This window comes from Lathamus discolor, chromosome 1 (genome assembly GCF_037157495.1).
Source record: "Lathamus discolor isolate bLatDis1 chromosome 1, bLatDis1.hap1, whole genome shotgun sequence".
In the NCBI taxonomy this organism is placed as follows: Eukaryota; Metazoa; Chordata; class Aves; order Psittaciformes; family Psittacidae; genus Lathamus; species Lathamus discolor.
The window spans coordinates 4,319,280-4,336,372 of record NC_088884.1 but is presented as its reverse complement, the minus strand read 5'-3'; the positions used below and the strand labels follow the sequence as shown (position 1 = coordinate 4,336,372).

The 17,093-nt window shown below is 47.6% G+C and overlaps 1 protein-coding gene across 4 annotated transcripts in view; it reads left to right on the top strand.

Moving 5' to 3' along the window:
• Nucleotides 1-1,200: 1,200 nt before the first annotated feature.
• The window catches only part of PODXL (podocalyxin like), a 45,967-nt gene continuing 30,074 nt past the window's right edge, over nt 1,201-17,093 (top strand). For all 4 annotated transcript variants that reach the window (XM_065672539.1, XM_065672465.1, XM_065672380.1 and 1 more), the window contains exon 1: nt 1,201-1,306. In XM_065672539.1, the coding sequence (XP_065528611.1) occupies nt 1,270-1,306 (37 nt within the window). In that variant the 5' untranslated portion in view covers nt 1,201-1,269. The remainder of the gene's footprint in view (nt 1,307-17,093) is intronic.

Here is a 17,093-nt window from a genome sequence, read left to right as displayed (position 1 = left end):
GAACTTCCAGCACCCTTCTCTCTTGCCATAGTGAATGCAATAATCTGAGGATAATCTTGTCCTTAGTCCTTTGGGCGTGTTGTTTCCTTCCAGACATTCCCAAACTTTTCCTGGAAAACATCTTATGCAAATGTACATTAATTTATTTAAATGGCATTTAAAAGCAGGGTGAGAATTGCAAATCAAACCCAGCTGAAAATCCCAAATCCACCCCCAAATGTCCATCCTGAAAAAAATCCCAAATTTCCTCCATGCTAGTGGGAATCCCAAGCTGATCCCCAAGGCCCCATCCAGATGAAAATCCCAGTTCCTTGCTTGTGTGGCTGGGAATCCACAGTCAATTTAGAAACCCCCATCTAGATGATAAGTCCCAATCCCTCACAAGTCCCAACTCTGTTTGAAACCCCAAATCCCCCACAAATGCAGGTGGGAATTCCAACAGCCCCAAACCCTCAGCCCAATGAAAATCCAAAATCCAACCCCAATGAAATCCCCAAATCCACCATCCCATTCCAGGGGAGAAATTCCACGGGGGAATCCCACATCCCCCCCAAAAACCCCAAACCTCCTGCCCTGGTTAAACTCCTAACTCTCAGCACAATCATTGCAGCGTAAAACCAAAAGCCATGGAAGCCAGCCTGATTTCTAAGTGGATTTCAGGCCATTTCCGCCATGCAGTTGAGAGCCCTACACCCTCCAAATCCCCATCCTGATGAACATCCCAAGTCCCCACACACAGTTAAGAACCCCAAATCTCCCCTAAATCCCCATCCCAATGAGCATCCCAAATCCCCCCCAAATCCCACATCCCAGCAAAACGCCCCAAATCCCTCCAAACCTCCTACCCTGATGAAAACCCAAGAAAACCCAGGCCCCATCCCAACAAAACCTCTAAATCCCCCCTTGCAAATAAGAACCCCAAATCCCCCCCTTAGTCCCCATCCCAACGAAACCCCCGAATCTCCTTAAAGCCCCATGCCACTGAAACCCCCACATCCTCCCCATGCACTTGAGAACCCCAAATCCCCCCCCCCCAAACCCCATCCTATGAGGGATGCGGGTTCCCCTTGGTGCCCCCCCAACCTCTCACCCTCCCTCCATCTCCCCCCTTCTCCCGGGGGGCGGAGGCTGGGGCGGGCCGGGCCTCGTTGTCCCTCCCCCGGCAGCGGAGAAGGCGAAGGAGGGGGGACAGGGGCCGGGGGAGGGCAGAGCCTGCCCGCCCCGCCGGGATTGAGCCGGGAGCCGCGGTGGGGACGGCACCGAAGCACGATGCGGGCACCGCTGCTGCTGCCGCTGCTGCTGCTCGGTAAGTGCCGGCCGGACCCCCTCCAACATCCCTCGCCTCTTCGCTTTCCCCTCTTTCCCCCTTTACTACTCGCTAGTTGGGAGCAAATAGGGTAGAAGGGTGGAAAAGACACTTCGTACGCACCCGCTTTGTGAATCCAGGCTTATTTACCTGCTTATTTACAAACTAAGCACATCGAACCGTCCGCAGCAGCTCAACTTGAGGCTCAAGAGCCGCAGTGCTTGTTTCTTTATGCAGCGGAGTGAGCTAAACACGCCGCTTCTTCGCTCCTTCATCCGGCTTCACAAAGCCGCTGGGCAGGGGTTTGGGCTGTTGGGAGGTCGATGTGCAAAGTGCTGAGCTTCGCACTCATCTTTTGGGGTCCTATGGAGCAAGGGGGGGGGATCTTTGGTTGGGTTTGGTGCGTCCACTTTTGTGTGATGCGGTGTGCCAAGTGCTGTGTGTATTGAATGTGAGCTCTCACCCCTGATAGCGTGGCAAAAGAGGGGGAAAAAGCTGGTGGGAAACAGCAATTCCCTGATGGAAGTTGATGTTGGAATCGGAAAAAGGATAAACTTCTGGAGACCCTTCCGTGTGGGGTGGATGGGGGCCCATGCAGGATGCATCATGCCGGGGATGTTTGGGAATGGCATTGGAAGCAGTGTGTGGGGTCCTGTGATAGTGCTGGGGTTAAGGGAGCTGCAGGTGATAAGGGTCTTGTTCTCTGGTGGGGTGTTGCATCGGAGAGATTACCATAAACTGTGCCAGGAAGGAGTGGGGAAAGGGAATGCAGTGATTGTTTCCAAAGTGAATAAAGGTAGGGAGGAGAGGGGTATTTCTTTGCTATATTCAGGGAAGATGAGGGAGGGGGGAAATAGGGAATAAAATAGAATGGAATAAAATAAGATGGAGTAAAATAGGATCCATGATTCTATGGAGTGAAACAGGATGGAGTAAAATGGAATGGATAGCATAGGATGAAATAAAGTAGGGTGGGATGGAACAGAATAGGATGGACTAGAATGGGATGGAATAGAATGGAATGGGATGAAACAGAATAGGATGGAGTAGAATGGGAAAAAGTATAATGGAATGGAATGGAATGAAATATAGTAGAGTAGAATAGAATCGCTGTCGGTCTGGTTTGTTCCTGCTCCTCCCAATGCCAGGGCTTGGTGGAAGAGCAGGTGGGAAGTGCCCATCTCTCCCTGATGTCAACTTGGGCTTTAAAAGAGAAGGTTTCTGTTCGTGTTAAAACTTAGGAAGCCTCAACCTCATTAGTGTTGGCATAAAGTAGGGCCTGCTAATGCAATTTTTAATGTGCTGGCCAAAATTTAGCTGAGTTTAGCTGACTTTGCCTTCTCAGATGGTTTTGTTCTTCAAAATAGGCTGGAATTGGTACAAAACAGGCTTTAAGCAGGAGGGGGGTGGTGGGACCTGCTTCTGTAGCGCTCCCAAATGATCCTATTACATTTTTCTCGGAAATTAATGTACTAAATCCTTTGAAACAGTGTTTTCTGCCATGTGTTGCTGCTCTGAGGTTTCAAAACAAGCTCCTTAGAGGTGCTTTTTTGCTCCCTGGCCGTTGGCAACAGGGTTTTCTTCCTTAGAGACCCAAAACAGGCACCCCTCTTTGATCGGTGGTAGGGGTTGGAACCCAGCAGTGTTTAACTGTAGGGCTGGTATCTGCTGCAGTCGTCTGAGCTACTCAAAGCCCAAAATTCACCTGCTAAAATGGGGAGAAGCTGGGTTTGCAAGTGAAACTGTAAGATTTGGGGTATCTTAATAGTAATTGGGATGGAGTCCTCGTGATTTGGATGTGAAATGGGTGCATGAGCAGGGATTTCGGAGCGTGGTTTTGGGTATCATGGGGAAGAAGGTAACAACAGAGCAGCCTCAGCCAAAAGCTGCAAAAGTTCTTAAAAGCAGGTATTTGGGGTACAGCTACTTCACTAGAAACACCAGCTCCCAGGTTTGTATCTGCAGAGGTTCTCCCTTTATTTCCCTGCTGTGAATCAGAACGGAATCAGGCTCAGAGAAGTCACAGCCAGTGTGTACAAAAGGCAGCAAACAGGACATCGGGCAAATAACATCTTTAAATTCATCCATTACAGCGTGTTCACAGGACGTTTGATTCTATTTATGCTTTCTCCATACATCATCTTCTATCCCACATGGGGTATTTTGGCCAAATTGCATCAGGAAGAGAAAAAGGATACCTTTTATTCTCAGGGGATTAAAAAGAGCCACAGCTCCAACCTGTCCTGGGGGCAGAAAAAGGCAGGATGGGGGTTTAACCAGAGCTCAACCCTTTGCCCAGCTCAAAGCAAACAGATTGATGGGGTTTACATCCTTGTTGCCAAAACACTCCTTTTCATTCCCAAAGCTGTGCTGGCTCCTGGGTACCCGGAGCTGTGTTTGTCCAAGACACGCTGTCAAAGATGTGCATTTTCAAACCCCATTTTATCCACTGAATACTAATCTTGACACGGGCAGCGGAGGGCAACTGGGGCCATGCCTGCAGGAGGAGAAAAACCATTGTTAACCAGAGGGTTTTAAAATCAGCATCGAAGCAGAGCATATCTCCTTATGGATTTGCTGTTGGAGGAACTTCGATAAGGCTTTTGCAACCTTTTTGTGAGCTGTTTCAGCAGTGCAATGCTTTGATTTTCCCCAGTGGTGAAGCAGACACAGTAACCATACCCCAGGGTCTGTTTAGAAGGCTTAATTAAAGAATTGTTTGTAAAGCACTTGAAGATCCTGGGATGAAAGGAGCTGGAACCGTGCAAGACACTGATTTAATTCCAGAGAGTTGCTTTAAAGGCTTATGAGGAGGAGGATGGTGATCATTCATGTTGTCGTTGATGGGAGACTGGCTGGAAATATCTGCTCTCAGCACTTGCAGGGAGGCTGCGGTTGTGCTTGGGTTATTATTTGCCCTGTAAATCATGCATTTTCTCTTCCCATCTGCACCCTCTGAAAGACCTAAGCCTGTTGACACGAGTTCTGGGGTGCTTTGGGGTTCAGGCAGTGGAGACTGATGGAGGTTGATTATAGCCAGCGAGGATCCCTCAGGCTGTGCAATAGCCCCCTCGTGTTATTCTGGGTGTTATATTGCTGTACAAGAGCTGAGAGGAGATGTTTGGGGTTAGGTGCAGGACCCCATTCATCCCACCTGCTCATACCTGCCCTGAATTTTGCCCCTTCTCCATGATGGTGGCTGCGTGACCCCTTTGCTGCATCTCTAAGGACCCACTGCAACAGCCAGAGCCCTGTGGTGCTCTTCTGGGCCAGGGAGGATGAGGCAAATGCGGCTTCATCCTTATAGGGTGATGCTCTGGGGTGAAGAGATCCTACTGTAGAATCCCAGATTGGTTTGGGTTGGAAAGGACCTTAAAGCTCATCCAGTTCCAACCCCCTGACAGGCAGGGACCCCTTCCACAGGAGCAGCTTGCTCCAAGCCCCTGTGTCCAACCTGGCCTTGAGCACTGCCAGGGATGAGGCAGCCACAGCTTCTCTGGGCACCCTGTGCCAGCGCCTCAGTACCCTCACAGGGAAGAGCTGCTGCCTAATATATAACCTAAATCTAACCTTTTTCACCACATCCAGCTGAGCTGCTCTGTGCTTCTCTAGCCCCAGCCCCAGCTGCATTCAGTAACTACATCTCCAAGTGGTCCAAGCAGTAGCAGGACCAAGCACGTAGTGAACAATGCACCCACGGGGGCACAAAAAATTCTTCCTTTCTGGCTGTTGATCTGATGGGGAACAACGCATAGGCAGAAACATGCAGCCTGAGCATCCACCTCACCTTCAGTCTTGCTCCACAGCCAACCTCAGCGTCATGAGAGGGTTTGCCCTTTGCAGGAATCCGGGTAGCCCAGTTTGGTCCGTTCCCCGTGTGCAGGCATGTGAGATCTCACAACCCATCTGAGGCCTTTTCACACACTTCTGCCAACTTCCTTCTCGAAAGCCTGTTTACGTGCACAGCTTCTCCCATAACTGGCCAACCTCCACCTAAGGATGTTGTTTTGGAATTCTTGCAATGCCTGCCCTTTCCTTCACAGAGACCTGACCCAACCTTGCTTTTTTTCACTTCTAAACCATGCAGTCATCTGGCATTTGTTGCTCTACAGCTACCTGGGCTCAGTTCACCACTAACCCCAGTGCTTTGATGCATAATCCACATTGCAGAGATGCAGTGGTCTTGGGATTGCCAAGCAAATTCACTCTTAAAACCCATTACTCCTTGTCCTACCACTACAACCCCTGGTGAAGAGACTTGTAGCTTGTGAGACAACCAAGCTCAAAACTAATTCTGCATGGGGGCCTTGCGGGTCCTACTGCACAATGGGGTTTGGAGATGCACAATGCATCTCCCCCAAAACCTTTTCCACATGCCATTGGGGCTTAACCTTAAAACACATCTTTTTCCCCAAACTGCCCAGTGTGATGGCGTCCCACACCACGGGATGAGGTGCTGTCTCCTGTTGCTTCTTTGTTCTTTGGGAGGGATGGGGTCAGCTCATCTGTGCTTTGTTGGGTGCCAGCAGCTCTAATTGCATGTTTGTGTGTTGTAGGCTGGGCTGAAGCCTTGTGGTGCTTTGCTCAGGAGGCCCTTGAGGAATATGGAGATCCAATTAAAACAGAGTAGAGGCAGAAGGGATGTGCTCTGCCCATGCCACAGCTCCAGTTTCAAGGTGTCTAAGCACTGGGATTAGCTTTTGCCTGAAAATGTGTTACTTTTGAGCTTAACAGCCCTGTTTGAAAAGGTAGACAGAGCTGAGGAGACAATGATCTTCCTTGTTACCGTAATTAAATCATATATGATATGCTATGAACCAAAGAGCTGAAATGCTGTTTAAAGGACTGGCTATGCCACAGTTTCTCTCTCTATTTTGCATTGCATCTGTTTATACTGTGTGCTGTTTGGTGGAGAGACCATGTGGTGAGTGTCTACAGACGGGGAGATGCTCTCAGTTGGGATCTCTGGGGCTGCTGCCGTGCAAATAGCATCAACAAAGACTTGATGAACAGGAGCCTGCAATGCAACAACAGCTTTCCATGGCCAGAAGCAACCTCATGATGCTGCATGGGGAGAAGTGACAAGGGACATTTTTATCATGACACTTGATAAGTTTGGAGCCGGGCTCTCTGCTGTGATTCAGGAGAAGTTGCTGACTTCGCACTTCTGGTTTCTACCCCTTTACAGTGTGAGAATGTGGGGCCATGCTGCTGCAGCGCTAGTCTTCTTCTAGCTACACTTCCAAGTCATGGGTATCAGTGTCCTCTCCTCCATCCCCAGCTAAGGGAGAAGGTTTCACAGAATCATGGAACAGTTTGGCTTGGAAGGGACCTTCAAAGCTCATCTAGTCCAACCCCCTGCAATGAGAACAGGCATTCTGAAGTATATCAGGTAGCCCAGAACCGCATCCAGCCTGGCCTTAAATGTCTCCAGGTTTCTTTGAGATTTAGCCTGCTTCACCTTAGCTGCTGGCTTTGAATTGCAAATAGTGCTAGAAATAGTGAGTGCCTGGGGAGTCATGGAAAGAACCAGTAGTAGCATTACTGCCTTCTAGGCAAAGCTCTGTGGCGTGTTATTTAGGGGTTCATGCACATATTCACTTGAATTGAGCCTTACTGTGTCTCAGAGTCAGCCTTCAGTACTGAATATTGCTGAAAGCTATTGAACCAGCAAATACCAGAATGTCCCATCAACCCTAAAGAAATAAAAACCCTCTCTACTTCAAGAGGTAAAGTTACTCCAAACCCCAATGGCATCAATATCCTCAAATGATCATTTGTTTATTGGGTCCCAACTCTTCTTGCTGATGTTTTCCTCATCACTAAACATGGCAGCTTTGTAAATCTCTGCATCTTTGCAGCACGCTCTGCTCTGCATATTGCAGGCACCTTTTCTGTCCCATAGATTAAGTACATCCCATGGCTGTAGGCCAGCACCACGCAGCAGACGCTGGTGACAGTTTGGTGACAAAATGTTGCAAGGAGGCAGGAGAATGCAAATGACTTGTTAAAATTAACTCGGTGCAATGCCTCAATGCCCAGCATAGACCAGAAGGGGTAACAAGGGGGAATGAACCTTTTCTGGGTTGCCCAGAGAAGCTGTGGCTGCCCCATCCCTGGCAGTGTTCAAGGCCAGGTTGGACACAGGGGCTTGGAGCAAGCTACTGCAGTGGAAGGGGTCCCTGCCCATGGCAGGGGTTGGAACTGGATGAGCTTTAAGATCCATCCCAACACAAACCAGTCTGGGATTCTATGATTTATTTAGGGCTATTGGGACTAAGCTGCTTTGCAATGTGCATCTGCAATAAACCAGCTGCAGGACGACAACATGCCAGTTGAGATTTGGCTTCCAATGTCCAAGGTCCCTCGTCTCGGTGTAATACTGGGGCTGGGTGACAGCAGAAAGAGAAATGGCCCCCATCTGGGCAAGCTGGAATGAGCTGCCTTGCAGAGAAAGGGAAAATTGGGAGTCCTGGTGGTACCAGCTCTTCTGCAGTTGTGGGCAAGTTGCTTTTGCCTCCCACTGAAGGACCCAAGGTAATGCTGTGTAGGTTGGGATACGTAACCAAGTTGTTTGAGGTTGGAGCTGAGTCGTTCTGGAATCCAGCTGCTGTTAGTCAGAGAGAAATGGGCATCTTCTGAAGGCAATGTTGATGTGTTTTGGGATGACTTAGCCCCTAGAGATGCTTGTCTCCATACATGCTACCTAACAGGGTCTGATGTTACACTGGAAATACCCAGGATCTGCCCCTGAATGCACTTATGTTGCATAACAGTATCTCTATTTGTTTAAAAAGGTCAAAAAGATTTGGTTTTCAGGATTTGGAAGAACTTCTTGGTGTTGGGTCAGGAGTGCACCCTAAAGGCTGCAAAATGGAAAGGCCAATAAGAAGAATGCAGTCTTTAGGTTTAAAAAACCTAAAGATTTAGGTCTGTGTTGGAAGGCAGGTACAGGTCAGATGCCTTAGAAAAGGGCAGACACGATTTGCATTAAAACCTCCTCCAAAATGGAAAAAGCTTATATTTTATTTCTGAGTTAGTCCCATTTTCTATGTTGCTTGAGGTCTGGCTCATATTCTTAGCATCCTTAATAAAAATTGGATTAATCCAGTGGCTTTTCCTCTGTCTTACAAGCTCTGTGTGCAGGGAGCTTTGGTCTTATGCCACGTGGCTCCTGAGACTGGTGAAACAGAGGAGGAAGGTCATTTTGCAGGGGAAGAATAAGGCCTTAGTTATTAGTGGCAAAGGCTGAAATTTTCCCTCTCATCCTTAATTGATTTTAGTAAATTTAACTGGAGGAGGAGGTAAAAATTGGCTTGGAGTTGAGCTGTAGTGATTAAATATCTATTAGATCCATTGTAGAGAAATGAGAAGACAACCTTGTCAGACATTTACTCTGAGTGGCAAAGAGAAAAAGCCAGATTTCCAACTTTGTCAAAGGGGACTTGAAAGACTCTGCAAGAAGGGTTTGGAGAAACTGTGTTTGAGAAAGTCCTCCTTTGAAACCTAATAGCAATAGTTTTTCTCTTCCCTGGAGTCTAAAGCAGGAGGGTGAGATAAGACATTCCACCACGTACGCAAATGGGGAGAAAAAAATGGGAAAGTGAAAATGATCCTGCTGCAGCCTGTGGGAATTGGATAGGTCTCAGGGTGACTATTATATGCTGCTTATCGAGATACTGTATGCTTGACTAGGAGAAAAAGCAGAGTATTTAAAGGGATGCACTGTGCTCCCCAGCACGGATGTGGTTTGCAGGCGTTATACTGGAATAGCATCAGGTAACCAATGTCCTGGATATATATAGTGTATATATAAATATATATATATATCTGGAATTAAAGAATTAAAGTTGACCTTGTTGGATATTTTCGATTTAATAAGCAACAGAAAAAATATTTAAAGCACAGGTAAGGGAAGCAAGTTTTCTACCAGGCACTGGGCCAGCTAATAAGGAGCACCCTCAAACCACGCTGTGATTGCACGACTCCAAACCCAGCATTCCCATTCATGCATGTTTTCAGCCATCGTCCCCCACTGTAGCTGCTGGTGACCTGATGCGGCTCCAGAGCCTACACAGGTTAAAATAACAAATAAAGGAGTAAACATTTGTCCCCATGGGCTTTTCTTAGCAAAGTGGAGAGAGCAGCAAAATGCAGTAAAAGCATGAAATGACCCCCTCTTGTTTTATTTTCCTCTTTTTCTAATTCTTTCTTCTAACATTGGTTCAGTTTTCAGATGCATCAGCCCCCTGATCTGGTTTGACACAATGCTATGAAATGTTCGTTCTCTTCACTGCCTCTTTCAAAGGGCATATGAATTGATACCAAAGCAAAGCAATGGTGTAGGCACACCAAGATCCCATGTGGCAAGGCAAAGCTGGGCAGCAGTGATGTGTGTGCTGAAAATGGGATGAACCAGCAATTCCCATGGGGCTCCTGATCCAGCCAGGAGACAACTGGGACAAAACATAAGCAAAACAGGACATGGTATCGCATTGGCTTAAAGCCATGAAGTAAAAATCACACCTTTAACCCTACTTTTCAAGCATGCAGGAGTTAGTCTCAGCTCACCATCACCTCCACACTCGCCCAAGCCTCGGGGTAATTCCCATGCCAAAAAAACAAGGAGAGATGCTGACCTCTTGGCACAAGTGATAAATATTCCTGCCCTGAACAGTCATGTGGAATACTGTGGAAAAGTAAGTTTTGAGCTTATTACACCACCTTAGTATAGAAAATCATCTTGTTTCCTGAGTTTTCCCAGACAGCTCAAAAAAAAGCCCTCAAGACTCTCAGTCTATGCAATTCTGTAGGCTCCTAAGATAGTTCCGACCCAGAAATTGCACCAATAAACCCCATCAACTGCATTCAACAGAAGAGTGTCCTTTTTTTTTCTCATTAAAGCCTCACAAAGGGTTCAAAACCTCCTTTTATGACAGGGTGCTTTGATTGAAATTGATGTGGCTTAATTTATGAATTTTAATCACCATTTAAAATACAGAAGAAGAAAGCCTTAATTTGAATTATTTGATTTTAATCATGTTTTTCATTTACGATTCATAACTACAGCCCTTCATCAGGGCTCATTCTCCCCAGTTGCTTATTGTAGAACTTGGAGATTTACACCCCCCTCTTTGGTTTTCAGCTGTGTTTTCTATCCAGGTGGACACACTACAAACGTATTTGTTTAAGCTGTTCTATAGCCTGCTACTGCTCTGTTTTGATGCCTAATTGATCTGGGGCTTGTTGGTGGCAATCGCTCTTTACCTGCAGAGGAAATCTGTTAAACTGACAGATGCAAAACAGCATTTAAAATTCCTTTAAGAGACATCAGGTAGCCAAGGGCCTGGTTACCTATGGCATAAACTTTTCAACATACCTTTGAGTTTAATGCTAAACACCTCACTGAGCAAATCTCAAGCATCGGTCTTTGACGGAATTAAGTGACTGAAATGAACCAGTTTGTGTCCCTCAAGGGTTTTGAATAAACAGGAATCGTTCTTTTAAAACTCACTTTTACTCTTTAAAAGGGGGGAAGAAGCAATTTTGGTTTTCAGCTGCCAGTTTCCACTTGTTTTTGTGGTTTAGGATTAACTGTTGCTGGAGCGGCTGATTGTGTCTCTCCTTGAGCTGCAAAGGGAACGTAAATGGGTAGCTGAGATTTATATCCTAGAGTATATATAACTTTTGCCCACCTAACTGAAGGCGAACCCCACACTTAGTATCTGGATACCCTGGATATCTGCCCACAGCATGAACAGACAGGAACTGTAATAAAGAAAAGCAAGAATTAACGAAGCTTCCTTTAATTGCCTGCCTAGGTTTTGTCTCACATCCAAATCTAGTCCTGTTTAGTGTTGGAAAACCCAAGTTCTCCAAGAGCCATGGGTGTCCTTAGTTGGGTTTAGCATGCAATAGATTAAATCTTCATTTTGGTCTTTCACAAATTAGGAAGAGATTTGGCTTTGATGGATTGAGGCCCATGACAGTGCGCACAGCCTCTCCCAATGGTATGAGGCCAGCTTAGAGCGATCCTTGTGTCCAAGAGAGAAACATAGCCTAGCAGGTCCTGGTGGACCTCCATCCATCTACACTGCATGCCTATCATGAGAGTGTGGGGAGGGTGGGAGTGATAAACTCAATCCCCCCTCTTCTTTCCAAAGTAAATCACTATTAATAGACCATTCTGCAGAACCTGGTGAAGCCTGGATCCTCTTGTCCAGCTTATTTAGATGCATCTCCTTGCTTTCTCCAACAAGCTTAACAAATAAAACATTGCAGTTTAAGGCAACCACCAGAGGGGAAAAGAAGAAGGATAAAACCCAAACCTCTTGACAACAGACATGTTCTTGGTGCAGTGTTTTGAGCTCCTCACCATAGGAGGCCCTTTTCAAAGGGCATCTTCACTAGGCAGGAAGCTGCTGCGAGCAACCGTTGCCACTGAGATGGTTGCAATTGCCACTCCTGCTATCGATGTTCTTGCCCATAGCCATTATAGCTATTGAGGTATCACCTCCACAGTGTGGACACATCTGCTTCTGCTACAACACATCAGCTAAGGTTGATAAAGTCGTCTGATATGCTACAGTTCAGCCCAGCTCAAGGCAGAGGATGCACTAGCATCATGCAGATGGGCCAGATCTGCAGTCCTCACTCTGTGTTTCATTAGGCCAACTCCTTCTCAAGCTGTTAGGAGGAGCACTATCCCATGATAGTTATGCTCCAGAGAAGCTCTGCCATGGTGAGTGGTTATCAAAGTCTGGCCTATAACTTACCATCTCACCAGATCCCTGTTTTCTGTGGAGTTTTCCAACCAGGAGAAGGCTGATAGTTGACTGGGTGGTGTTAAGCTATTCCTAATGAGGACAAGGATGGCTGATACAACCACCACTGTGGACTTCACAACAAAGCACCCATCACTATCCATGTTCCCCTTGTCAGTGTCCTCCAAATCATGGTGGGCACATGAGGTTGGGTTGGCAGCAAGAGAAGCAGGGGACCTCATGGTCAATGTGTACTTTTTACAGCCCTTTATGAATGCCCTTTGTGGGTTAGGGAAGGAAACACTGAAGCCCAAACTGATGGGTTGATAAATGAAAGACTTATTTCTGCTTAAAATAATATCCATCTTTTTTGTGTTTCTATTATGAAACATGGGGAGCTAACAGCAGGGTGATGTTTTGGGGATCTTAGAGGGGTTTTAGTGGCACAGCCACTAGGAGCAGGGCTCTCCATCCCCTGATCACATTAGGAATGGATATTACAGCATCTCATCATCATCTTATCGGCCTCACCAGCAGTTCCTGCTCCTGCGGGGCCCTCTGCATTCACTCCCTGACCAGTGCAGAACCTTCTGTCATTGCAGGACATGCTGTGAACAACTGGATAGGCATCAGGACGAGTACGGAGTCCTGGCATGATGCTTATTAGCGAGAAAGTCAAGAGGGAACTGCAGAGAGCTTGTTTGGACAAAACCCAAACCCAAGCTCTGGCGTGGTGGTTGCTGAGGTCCCAGTGCGTATAACTCTCTATTATCTCAGCTATGCTCTTGCACAGAAAAACCCACTAATAATCCCAGTAAGGTAACCTGCAAAAATCTGCTTGGAAAAACAACAAAAGCCAGGAAACCACCAAAAGAAGAAGCTGCGTGTGTCTTGCGGATTTGATGCAAAATACTTGGGGACAGCGTGCCAAAGGAATGCCGGCTATTTCGGGGCTGTATTTGTGTTTGAGCTGGTGGAGGAGGGCTGCAGCTCTACTCTTTGTCTTCCATGAGAGCTTTTTGCGTGTCTGGCAGGGCCGCTCCAATCTGATTAGGAAGGGGCTCGCTCGGGGGGACGGCAGCAGCGATGCTGGGATGTAAGCTGCTTTCCTTGGGAATGGGCGCCCCGAGAGCAGTGAACACAGCCCAGCTGGCCTTGCAGGGAAGGGTTTCCCTATAATAATCCAGCTCAGAAGCAGTTTGGGGGCAAGGGTTTATCTCCATCTTGGCTAGGAAAACCGGTACCCGGAGGCGCTGGAAGAAGGGGGCTGATAATGAAGATGGGTGAGTGGGAGAAGCGCTGGGAAACCTCTGTGGGTGAACTGGCTTTGAAGCTGGGTTTTGGAAAGCGCTTTTAGGATTGCACTTTATTTATTTACTCCCATCCTGAAGGCTGATGCTCATCACAGCAGGGGAAGGGTAAGAAAAGTGCAGCCCACAAGCTGTTTCTGCAAGGGTTTTGCCTCAGAGCAGAGGCATGCACCCCATGGAGGGACAGGAGGGAGCAAGGGTTAATCAGATTTTGCCTCTGCCCACATCTGATGACAGCAGATGCTCACAGCCTGTCTTTGAAGTGGGGAAAGTATTCTTGCCGCAGGAATTTACTTCATAGAGGCAGAGAAAGACTCTCAGATCTCTCAGCTCCTGCTTTAGGCAACAAGACTGTTCTGTACCGAGATGGACAGATGTGTGTGAGGTGCTTGTGGGCAGATTTCCCATACTCCTCCTTACAAAAGGCAGGGAATGGCTTATTACTTGGTGCAACTTGGGGCTACCCAGGCCTCACAGGACTTCCCAAAGTCAAAGGGTCTAGCCTGTTCAATCCATGGCTGTCGCCATGAAACTACCAAGAGCAGGGAAAGGAGGAGCCCTGTCCTTGGTAATATAGGAATTACTAGTAGTAATGCATTTGTTTCACATTAATAAATATCAGCTTTTGGGTCTGGTTGGATCAGGATTTGAGCCAGCTTCCTGGGGTGAGAGTCTGCGCTTGCAGTGCCCAATGTCCTGCTGCTGTAACTCATCTCCATCACAGGTAGGTTCAGCCCTCCATGCATCTGGGCTGTTTCCATGTTTGCACAATGGGGATTTGCTCCACTTCTTGCTTTTCTCCAACACTCTTCCGCTTTTGCTTGGGAGAGCTGGTTCAGCTCCTGCAACAGCACAGGGCTTGGCCATCTGCTCCATCCATAGTCTCACAATGCAATGCCTGGCTTCCAGCATGTGTGTCCTACTTATCTGGCCACTGTGCTGTGCAGAACTTGCTGGGCAAAGGACCTGGTGCTTGTTTATGCATCATTCAATCATTTCAGCCTCTCATCCGTGAGATGAGATCCATCCATGAGGTCTGGATACTGGAAGAAGTGGGTGATGGACAAGCAGAGCAATGGCAGTTAACGGGGACCAGGAATATGTTTGCACCAGAGAGCAGTGTCTGGAGTACAGAGGCTTGCAAGTTATGAATTATTTAAAGCAATAATATGGCAATCAACTACTGAGAGTTATCAGTAAGAATTGCTGAAAGTTGCTATTTGCTGTTGATATCAGCTTTTCTTGCCTCCATGGTCATCAGAATCCAGGCCTTGATGTCAGCATGAGATGGGGCTTAGGGCAACAGGGGGGTCTTTTTGTGTATTTAATTGTGCTTCTCCAAATCACAGAGTCACTTCATAGTTTGGTTTGGATGGGACCTTTAAACATCAGCCAGTTCCAACCCCCTGCCATGGGCAGGGACCCCTTCCACTGGAGCAGCTTGCTCCAAGCCCCTGTGTCCAACCTGGCCTTGAACACTGCCAGGGATGGGGCAGCCACAGCTTCTCTGGGCACCCTGTGCCAGCGCCTCAGCACCCTCACAGTGATATGGTCCTGTCTGACAAGAAGAGATGATTCTTCCTTCAGTATCCTTTCTTAATAGGCTCATTAGCTCCTTGCAGTGGCTTTATGCCCTTTATCCTTTGGATTTGTAGTCTGTGTGGGGATTTTTCAGTTCTCTCTTCTGCCTTTCTATAATCAGGGACTCTTTTTCTTGTATCTCATGAAATAGGGTAGTTATTGCAGAAAAGCCATGCTTGATTTGAAAGTGATCACTTACAAACATGACAGGGCTGTTCACGTAGCTGCAGCCTTCACCAGTGTAGCACATCTCCAGCATGGGGCTGCATTTGCTCTCCCTCAGCCTCCCCATATTTGCTCCCCAGCTCCAGGTTTACCAGTAGCATCCACTGAATCCCAGTTCAGCGCCCTCGCACTCACACACATTTTATCTCAGATGGTTTTCTGTGGATTCCGTCATGGACCTGACCTCTGGTCCCTGCCCTCTCCTCCCATCTCCAACCCCACTGTGACTCCAGCTTGGTTTTCTAAAGGAAATTCCCAACCTGATGTACCAGACTTTCACTGCTGAGCCAAAAGTAGGATCCAGTGTCTGCCTTTCCAGGAGCAGAGTAACTTGGATATTATCATGAAGCCCAGTCCTGCATCCCCCTGCTACCCCCCAGAGCAGGTCACCTCCTGGGTCCCCTGCAAGGTGGGAGCCCATTGTGGGGCTTGCAGACCTGCCAGCCTCTCTTAGAAGAAAGAGGAGGATGATTAACAGCAGGGAGGGGATGCAGCTCCTTCTTCCTTCCTGTTTCCTTTGCTCCCTTCCCCTGCCCTTCCATGGCCTGCCCTGAGGCACAACCTCCAGATGCTGCCATGGGGAGATGGGTTTTGGTAGCAGTGAAGCTCTGATCTCAAAAGGTGACGTTTCCCTGGTGGAAAAGAGGTCTTTTCCATCCAGATAACCCTGCACTTGAGGGCTGCAAGCTTCTCTTTCCACTAAGATTTTCCTGCCTAACCAGCGAAGCCCTTGATGCTCAAACTCCCTACCTGGACCTACTTGTCCAGGGAGATTTTGGGAGCTGAATCTGACACTGTTTCATGCTATGTTTGTATTATAATTTTTGCTAGAATTTCTCAGCATGTAACCATGCCATTTAAACCTACCACAGAGTGCACCCTAACCCTAACCCTAACAACCCTAATCCCCAACCCAGAGACATCTCATAACTTCCCAATGCTCTTCTGCTCATCTGAAACCATGCAGGAATCTCACTCCTTGCTGGGCTGCTGGGTGGACAGCATTGTTCCCCTATTGAGTCATAACAATGAGGTCATTGGGCTGGAAAGACAATGTCATTCAGCAGCCAAGAGCCCAGCTGGCTGATCCCGGTTGTGTCTCATCTCCTATGACAAAGCCACGTTTAATCGACTAATTAAAGCCGTTGGAGGCTCCATCTTGGAAGGGGTGACCAAAATGCACATTGTTCTTCATAAGCATTAACTCAGGCCAGTTGGCCAACTAATAAGTGAGACCCGTTTTCCTTCTCCACCTTGCTACTTGCTGTGTAGGCCTAAATTCCAAGTCCTGGCAATGGAAAAACCTCCTCTGAGATGTGCCACCGTGTGTTTCAGAGCAAGCTAACTGAATGAGGACTCAAGGGCCTCAAGAGAGCCCACCCAAAGCTGACTCCGCTCTAAAGTGACCCAGCTCATACCGTTGTGGATGGCCTCTCTGCATTGCCATCCCACCTTTTGTTGTACACTTGACATTTTGGGTTCCCAGCTCTCATAGGAGTTTGATATTGCACCTTAACCTATAGCATTGGGGTGCTCCTATACCCTGTGTATTTGACAGATAATTTGCCTGACCCATACACCCAGTGGATGGGCCAATCTCAGCGCAGGACTGGCTGTGGACCAGGGGACCTTTTCTTCTCATTTATGGGTCATCTTTCCCTTTATGCATCTTTTGGGCGCCTGCAGTATAGGTAGAAAGCAGGGAAGTGTCCAAGTACTGGCCATCTACGTGTTCACAGTAAATCTCTACCTCCCTCCGCTCAGTGCTCCTGCAGTGTTGAGACCTTCTACCACTCTCTGAATGACGTTTTGAGCACAGAGACCAGCGGGCACTTCTTCTCTTGACGTTTCTTGTTCTTATTGCCATTCTGCATAAGATCATCCTGTAAACAGTGAATAAATGTGCCC